At 30.6% G+C, this 9953-nt stretch overlaps 1 protein-coding gene across 1 annotated transcript in view; it reads right to left on the reverse strand.

The window, feature by feature from the left end:
* The window catches only part of LOC117173258, a 29800-nt gene extending 20150 nt beyond the window's left edge, over nucleotides 1-9650 (reverse strand). Inside the window, exons 1-2 of the mRNA XM_033361727.1 lie at nucleotides 9326-9650; nucleotides 2812-3304 (exon numbers count right to left, since the gene is read on the reverse strand). Of these exons, the coding sequence (XP_033217618.1) occupies nucleotides 2812-3178 (367 nt within the window). The 5' untranslated portion in view covers nucleotides 3179-3304; nucleotides 9326-9650. The remainder of the gene's footprint in view (nucleotides 1-2811; nucleotides 3305-9325) is intronic.
* Nucleotides 9651-9953: the final 303 nt, after the last annotated feature.

Below are 9953 nucleotides of genomic sequence, written 5' to 3' on the forward strand. Positions count from 1 at the left end.
GCATACTTTGAATAAAATATTTGTTATCATTCTCTTGAAATAAATGTGTTTTTTTCTTGAAAAAATACCGGTTTCATATGTATACACCTGGTATAAAAAAATATAGTGACAAACTTGACCATTTTAGCTTTGTGATTTTTTATTTCAAGAAAAAATACAAATAGAAACTCACTATTTGCCGGAATTATTGCACATGCACTCACAGAACATAATTAATTTAAATAATACTTAACTTAGTTATTATAAACAAATTCTTATTAGTGTTTTTTATCATAGAAAAAATCGTTTATTTCATGCTAGTTGCTAATATTTTTCATAAGAGTCATAATTTGTTACAAAAAAATTAGAATGAGTTAACAACTATTGTTTTTATAAAGATTTCTAAAAACAAATTCTTTATAAACGAGTTTTTCTTACAGCTGAATTGATTTTTCTGAACAAAAGTGATTCACAATTGTCTTTAAAACCATTCATATACTTTAAGCTTTATCAAACATAAACAATATAGATTGTTTATATCAATTTAGTTAAACAAGTCTCCTAATCGGCCGTCTCCTCGTAGAAAAAATGTGTTTTTCTTCAATAATTATTAGAGTGACATTTATTGCGGTGACTAACCAACGAAATTAAATGATGAATAATTTATATGATTGTTATAAACAATTTTTTAAACTAAGATTTATTTTTTTCACATGCAAAAAGGACGGGTTTCCACTGAAATTATCCGACAATAAACTAACAGTGATTCCAAAATTGGATATGGTGCATTAAATAATAATTTGCGTAATTGTTGATAACGATGAAAGTAGGTGACTTCTAAAAACGCAAGTACAGCGTTATTGCTATGGATAGTTTGCTACAGAAATTGTTATTAACAATTGCGCAAATTATTATTTAATGTCCCATATCCAATTTTGGAATCACTGTTAGTTTATTGTCGGATAATTTCAGTGGAAAACCGTTCTTTTTGCATGTAAAAAAAATCAATCAGTTTTGTTAAAAAAATTGTTCATAACAATCACATAAATTATTATTTATTGAATTTCGTTAGTTAATCACCGCAATAAATGTCACTTTAATAATTATTGAAGAAAAAAACATTTTTTTCTAAGAGGAAACGGCCGATTAGGAGACTTGTTTAACTAAATTGTTTTAAGCAATCTATATTGTTTATGTTTGATAAAGCTTAAAGTATATAAATGGTTTTAAAGACAATTTTGAATCATTTTTGTTCAAAAAAATAATAAATTCAGCTATGAGAAAACTCGTTTACAAAGAATTTGTTTATAGAAATTGTTTATAATGATTAAGTTAAATATTATTAAAATTAATTATGTTCTATGAATATAATGTGCAATAATTCCGGCTGATAGTGAGTTTCTATCTGTATTTTTTCTTGAGATAAAAATTCACAAAGCTAAAATGGTCAATTTTGTCACTATATTTGTTTATGTATTGTTTCGCTGCGAACAAAATTTAAAAAAAGCAAACCACAATTCTCTTAAAAATTAATTGCTGAGCATGGGAACCGGGTAAAAAGTATATCCTTATTTTAATTTCAGGTTCCATTTGCCAAATAGGAACCGGATAGCACCAGGTAGTCGGTTCACAAGCTTTGATTGCCATATAGAGAAAGGATAGGATCCGGGTAGAATTCTAATTTTATATGATTATTATTTTCATTTTGTTTTCATTGACTAGATAAAAACAGGGTAGGCGCATGTAGAATATTTAAACAACTTATTTTTTATTACCATTCCCCGGATAAGGGCAGGGTAGACCCAGATAGATCTCACAAAATTAAATTACAGACCAAATAAAAACCGTATAGAACCGGGTAAATACCGAAAGGGTATGTAACCGGTTCCTTTCCGGTTTTATTTGGATTTCAATCTGTCATTTTAAGCAGGGATATCGTAAGAAAAAAATTATTACAAAGTTAAAATAATATGCTAAACTTGAACTAAATTTTAAATCAAATTATTATTTATTAGTAGGACAAACAAATGAGAATTCGAGCAAATATTTTTATCACAACGTGTATTGGATTTTTCTAGAACGTTTTATGCAATAAACCCATTTTCGAACAAATGCTTAAATTTAAGAAGTGAAAATTCAGAATAAATCAAAATTTTAATTATTTTTTAACGTCTAACATTCAAATTGAATGACTGAATCAAAACATTGATCAAATGAATGTTCAACCAAACAGTTGAATTTTCAACAGTACTAATTATCGATATTTCAACACAGTAGCTGAATATTTAACCAAACCGTTAAAGTTGTAACTAAATTGTTGCATTTTTAAACCTACAAAAATGATTCTCCAACCAAATGGTGGAATTCTAAAACAAAATTTTTTTTAAATAGTTGAATTTCCAAGCCACGTGGACGAATTTTCTATCCAGAAAGAGGAATTTTCAACAAAACAGTGAATTTTTTTACAAAATAACATCTCTTTTCAACAAACTGATTGAGTCTTTAAAAAAATAATTAAATTTCTGACAACCATTTTCAACTAAATCATTGAATCCTCAACCAAAACAGATTAATTTTTAACTAAACAGTTGCATTTAATAAAAAACGGTCAGGTTTCCACCAAAAAATATGAAATTTCCATAAAAAAAGTTAATATCAAACCAAATAATTAAAATTCAAACTAAAAAAATCAACTTTCAGTTTAAAAAAAAATACTATTTTTCACATTTATATTTACCATATGCGATGTTAAATTCTGCGTTAGCCTCTCCTCCTCCCCCCTATGGCAGTGTGACGTAATTTTTAAACGGTCACAAAATAAAAACATCTTACCTGTGTCTTTAAAAACTAAAGCACTTTTTGCCGGAGTCCTTATGTAACATTTCGTCAAAAATTCAGCATCTGCAGTACAATGGCCACTTCGGTGATCTTTTTTATGCTCCAAATTGGCCACGAGTTTCCTCACAAAATTGCGTGATTTCGAGGTCGAAGGTGATTTTGCTGAAGCTTCAAAACCTTCTTTGAATTCCCGAATCACTTCTGGAGGCAAATAAGCTTTGGCCATTTTCAAGTCCTTCACGTTATATGTTCGAAAACGATTATCCTCTTGTGAATCCTGCACTGCCTTTGATTCAATTTGATTATCTTCGATTGCATTCGAAATTGATTTTGGACGAGGACTAAAAAATGCTGGTAACATTCTGCAATTCAGCTGTTTTCTTTAAATTAAACAAAAAATTGAATTTAAATCGTTACGATCGGTCGTACGAAAAATTATTATTCCAGCGCGAAACTGCGAGCAAAACGTCAACGTCAACTGAAGATCCTGAAAATAAACATCGAAGTTGAAGCACTTCTCTATTGACATTGCGGGTATAAAATTAATTGCGCATGACTCATGAGTTTTCATTTCAATATTATGAAATCAAGATGAAATTATGATATTATTCTTATGGTCAAACTTCTAAACAAACATTCTGGTTAATAATATTGTTCTTTTGTAATTTGTATAATTATAGTACAATAGGATTTCTTTTGCACTGAAAAAATAAATGAGACATTAGATAATTAAAATATATTTAATACAAAATACGTTATAAAAATTGATCACTTTTTTTTTTAATTACGAAAATAAATTTCCCGAAGATTGTTTAAACCTTCAATAAAAGTCATTAAAATTATATATGTACTATTTTTGGACATGACGAAGATGTTCTTGACTACATTTTGCACATTTTACTCAAATTATTGTTCGCATTTTCTGTGTACGTATTCAAACTCTATTTGAATCAGATGTATTGAAATAACATAAAAATTTAAGAAATAAGAGAGAAAGAAATTAAATTCGGAAAAAATAGAATAATTGTTTAAATATTAGAGTATGTCTTTATAATACTATTATGAATAATGGATTGTATACTTATCAGGCTGGTTCATAAATCGTACCTCGAAAAATGTGCATATAAGTTGTTTATTTACTGCATTTTTTTGTTTCTATTACAATTGTTACGAACAATACATATACACAATAAGGCGGTTACAAAATCGCAAATTTTTTAAAATGAAATGCGCTCGTTCATCACATTATAGGATGATATAAAAAATAACATTAATCACTTTTCATTTAATATATTCATTCGTGGGTTAAGGCTATTGAAACGGGGCGCACAAAAATGGCGAAATCTATAACGAAACACTCAAAACTGACCAGTGGTGGATGATAATTCGGTTTTGAGGGTTTAAAAATGCACTTTAAAGATTTTCGGTGTAAAATAATTTCTATTTTATATCTCGATGTCTAAAGGAAGCTGATTTTTAAATGTTTACAAAGATCAGCAGATATTGTTATTTGCAATGAAAAATGTACATTTCTCCTGCAAGATATTCAAATGATAAATTTCTCTCTAGCAATAACAAATTTTTGTAAGGTTTATTTTTTAATTATAAACTATTGTTACTGTGAAATCCATTTATGTTTGTATTTCGTCCAAATGATATGATTGTATTAATTTTTAACTTTAAAATTAGGAACGGCTTGAGTGCCTTATTGCTAATGCTGAGTAAGGGCGCTAAAGTGCCGTTCTTAATTATATTCTAAGTTAAAAATAATAAAATGGGATTATCTCTAAAAAATACCCAGGAAAAAAGAAACGATTGAATTGGAGCGCTTTGAAATGCGCATCTTAAAATTTCAGATTGACAAGGTAGCATTTCAATTGATTTGGGACTCTTTGCATAGGTCAGCTATTTGGACTTAATTGAATCTGCCAAACCACATTAGGAGATGTACTCGTTCTATATTTTTGAGATATTCTGAATGAGAGAACATAACCTCAAAAAACTAAATTAAGTTCAATTCGTGATTTACTATTGACAGAAGAAACGCATGAATCGTTTCAAGTTTCTCAATGAATTGTACTTTGAAGGATATCAAACTGAATGGAGAAGTGCAGGTTCCCTTTTACCGAAACGAATCTGCATCCTACAATTGATGTTTGATGAAGTCCGATAAATTGTATAATGCAGATTACTCTCTTCATTATTTAATTATACAATGTATACAAAACCGGTACCGGTAAAAAATGGTCGGTACCGGTAAAAAGCATATTTAAAGGATAGAGCCGAGTCTGCGGGTAGAAGATATTAAAAAAAAATTTTTTTCCATATGTGTTTACTGCTACTGTTCGATCCTCAATGTCGGCCATTTTGCTAGTTTGTTTCCTAGACTAAAAATCCTTGGAAAAATTTCATTTCTGTGACCAGTCACAGAGGTGCCTTCCCGCCCCCTCGTGGCGGTGGAAAAGAGGTAGGGGTGCGACCTTAAATTATTTCTTTGATCAGTCACTAGGGTGCCTTCCCTCCCCCACGTGGCGAAGAAAAAGGGGTAGGGGTGCGACCTTACATTATTTCTGTGACCACTCACAGAGGTGCCTTCCCGCCTCCACGTGGCGTTGGAAAATTGGTAGGGGTGCGACCTTTCATTATTTCTGTGAGTAGTCACAGGAGCGCCTACCTGTCCCCACGAGGCGTTGGAAAGGGGGTAGGGGGTGCAACTTGACATTATTTCTGTGGCCAGTCACAGGGTTGCCTTCCCGCTCCCACGTGGCGTTGGAAAGTCAAAAGCCCAAAACTATCAAAATCACTCCTCAATTACATGGCCTTACTATAAAATGCATAAAAGTCCCTTTTGTATCCTTGAAATATGCAACATGCAATTTTTCCGGCGTCGGCAACTAACAATCTTGCTGCCGCCGGCAGGCTAGCCACTACGTTCCTTAAATTGCATGAATTCCTTGAATTTCATGGATTCCTTGAATTCCATTAATTCATTGAATTGCATGAATCCCTTGAATTGTATGCATTCCTTGAATTACATGCATTGCTTGAATTTCATGAATTCTACGAATTTCATGAATTCTACGAATTTCATGAATTTTACGAATTTCATGAATTCTACGAATTTCATTAATTCTGCGAATTCCATGAATATGCGCGCTCTTCCGCTACCTTGCTAGAAATATGCTTTCTAAAAAAAATCGGTAAAAAAATTTTCGGTACCGGTACTTTTTTTACAGGTACCGACAATTTTTTTTACTGTCGACAGTGTATACACTTCGTTTTAAATTGGACTTAAAACTAATTTTAGCACTGTTTTTACTAGTTTAGAACAATAAGTGAATACAAAAAATTAATATTTTTCGGAAACTAATTGTTCAATGTAAAATTTTTATCGTATTCAGTGAAAAAACACATTTTCTGTTAAAACTATTTTTGTCAAGAACATAATTATTTTACTATATCATATAAGTTTCAACAAACCATAACCTAAAATGATCTTTAGTTAATGCATATAACAAAATATTTGATTCAAAATATTAATTATGGACGATCAGAAATGAAATATGAATTCTAACCTAACTTTTAGCTTTTAATTTTTTAGATAGCAAATATTCCATATATAAATTATTCAAAAATTATTTTAAGTTCACTTTAATTTCAAGGTAAGTTATAATTATAACTTATAATTTGTTTAAACATATATAATATACTAAAATAATTATTTTTTTGACAAAAACAGTTTTAACGTGAATCGTGTTTTTTTCGTTGTATACGATGCAAGTTACACATATGTAACACTTAGTTTCCAATCAATTTTAATTGCTTTCATCTACTTAGTAGTTTAAACTATGCGAAATGATTAAAAAATTGTTAAGTTCAAATTAAAGTGCATCTTCAAAATCCTACTTGGTCTCACGAGTTCAGATTTCGGCCGCATTGAAAAAATAGTTAGCGTATTGAAGTGCAGCGGATCCCAATAGTATTATTACGATTAACCGTCGTTTTTTAATCAATATCGAAATATTTCCTGGTGAATCGTGAAATAATCACTTCTCCGATTCACTGGTATCTCTAACCTATCGTCAGCAATCTGCCATTCCTCTGTAAGATACACATTTCATACGACTTAAAATACGATTGAAACGCGGCCAATCGTTTCTTGTTTCCTGAGTAGAGTTCTTAAATTCCCGAGAATTTAAGTTCAGATTATATAACCGAGAATATGACAGAATTTAGAAGAATTTAAGATAATTTATGATTTTTGACAATGATTTTATTGTACAGGTTATATCAGCGTTTGCATATAAATTATTTTCTAGCTCAGACATATTCAGGAATTACAGTGTTTTATTGCAAAAAAAGTTGGGTTTTCATCCAAATAGATTCCAGTTAACTCAATAACATCAGAAATTGAATTTTTATAACAAAAAATAAGTTCCTACGAAAAAAATTGAATTTTCAATCCAAAAAGATGAATTTTTTCAACCAAAAAGGAAGAATTTTTAACAAAATAGTTTAATTCTCTACCAAATAGTTGCATTTTTATCAAAAAAAGATCAATTTTGCACTAAAACAGATGAATTTGTAATAGAAAAACAATTCTCTTTTTGTAAGTGGAACTTTCATCCACAAAATATTTCAATTCGTTTTTCAACAACAAAATATAAATTTTAAACAAAAAGCAAATTTTCTACGAAATAGTTAAGTTTTCAAGAAAATAGTATAATAGCTTAATTTCTAACCAAACAGTTTCATTTTTATGAAAAAAAAGATTTAATTTCTGCTGAAGCAGGTAAGCTTTAAAATAAAAAAGAAGACGACCTTTCAAAAAAAGAGTTGAATTTTCAACCGAAAAGTTAACGAAAAAATGCAATTTTCTATTAATTAAAATAAATTCCGAGATTCTCATAATTTCTCAGAGAATTTATGTCTCGGTTATATTTTCAGTAATATTCTCATTCTCGTTACCGTTCTTAAAGTAATATAACCGGCTCAGAACTCTATTCCTGGGTACGAACTTAAATCGGTGTCTTGATTGATTTTTTGTCGTTTCTTAAAATTTCAACGTATTTCCTTGATTTAAAAAAGTAAGACAGATAAAAATGCATTAAGGGCGAGAAAGTCGTGACAACAAAACATTGCATTTACCCTTGCTCTTATTAGGCCGCCCTAAAAAAAGGACAGAAAAAAATCAGGGTTTGTCTGCATGATATATCTACAGATATTTTTTCTTCAGTTAGTTTTCTACTGGGCTCATTGTGATTATCCGAGGAAATAAAGAAAGAAGTATAATCTGCATTTCTCTATGAACGAATATATCGGGACGTATTATGTTTTTACAAAAATGCAGTCGCCACCGAAAGGGACGGCGACCTTCGCAAAAGAAGGTGCCCCAGTAATAAGCGTTGATTTCCGAAAAACTAACAATTTGTATTCCTATGAATACGCAATTTTGGTCCGTCTAAAAATCCCCCAACGGGAAAAGAAAAAGTGCAAATCCTATTCCTCTCAATCGACTTAGTGGAACATAACGAAAGCATTTATTTAACCTATTTTTAATTATTAAATCTTTTTCTAACTTAAAAATTCGAAAAATATTAAAATTTATATTTATTTATATTTTAATAATTTATTGAAACGTGTTAAAAAATAGATTAAAGAAATCTATTCAAATGTGTGAATTAAAATAATTTAAACTCTAGAAACGCGGACTTGGATTAGGATTATATTTTTAAAACTTATATTCCACATGAAGGAATTAAAACAATTTCTTAAACATATTTTGTGAACTTATTAGCAGGAATTAAATAATCTCAAAATACGAACACTTTTGGGGAATAGACGATATTTCTGTGAGATGTATCTGTCAGTACAATTGCAAGAAATTAAATATATTGAAAACACGTTCTCTTTTGTAGAATGGGAACCTATGCGGCGGTCGCTATTGAAACATAAATGAATTAGTTTCGGAGATATCCTATTCTTATAATGACATTTTAGACTGATGGAAAAATCGCGCATTCAAAATAATAGAATAATCTTCACTTTTACGCTAAAATCTGAAGAAAAATAATTTTTCTCTATTCAACGCTTATTACCGGGGCGTAAAAGGCTCGAAATCCATTAAACACAATGCAAAATAAATTAAAATGATAAATGCTGACATAAGTCCTACAATTTCGAAAATTTTTCATGCGACTTCGAAGAAATTTATATATGGTAAAAGAATTTTTTAAAGTATTATGTACATAGTGTACACCTCACTTATTGGAACATTTTATAATTTTACTTTATTTTGAATTATTCCTAATAGATTTCCAGCTTTACATTTTTTCATAATGAATTCAAACCATATTATTTATAAAAAGTAACATAATCGAATATTTGTATTAAAAATCGAATTTTTGAGTTAAACGGAAAATGAAACAGTAGAGAAATGCAGAGATGTTCTTATTTAATAATTATATTATATATTTAAAAAAGTTAAGCGATAGAAACTAAAACTTACCGAGTTGGGAAATCCACTTTACACGATTCACTGCAAGGATTAATAATATTTCACTCGTGAAACGCTACTTCGATTCACTCACTGTTCACTGTCGTTTGTAATTTGTATCCTCTTGAATGAGTCATCACGCTACAAGTGCCAACAAGTCTGCACTGGCCTGCGCTCTGCACAGTAGCTGATGGCTTCATCGGCCACCTAGGATCATCTCTTCTACATTAGATCATGTCTTCTATGCGGTTATTCTCTCTTCTTCTTCATCACTTCTTCGAAACAAGGTCGGACAAGGTCGGTACTGTCGGTAGCATGCTCCGCCTGTCAGTGTCTCCAAAACGTGGGATTTTTCGGCCCCCACCACCAGTGATCCCAGATCTGAAACGAGATGTGGTCCAATACTATGACAGGGCTATGTCCGTGTGAATATAGTAGGAGACGCTGTAAATGACTGAGTTGCGCGCGCAACCCATTTCTCTTCTTCTGAATTTGAAAACTCGAAGGTGCACGATTGCCGGTCGGAACACTTCGGCGGTTGGGATTTTAATATTTCCAGATTTCGATGCTGGGCTGGCGATTCTCATGATTTAAATACTTCGCGCGCCTTTTTAATGCGTGTATTTTGAGGTTACGTTAC

This window comes from Belonocnema kinseyi, chromosome 5, assembly GCF_010883055.1.
Source record: "Belonocnema kinseyi isolate 2016_QV_RU_SX_M_011 chromosome 5, B_treatae_v1, whole genome shotgun sequence".
In the NCBI taxonomy this organism is placed as follows: domain Eukaryota; kingdom Metazoa; phylum Arthropoda; class Insecta; order Hymenoptera; family Cynipidae; genus Belonocnema; species Belonocnema kinseyi.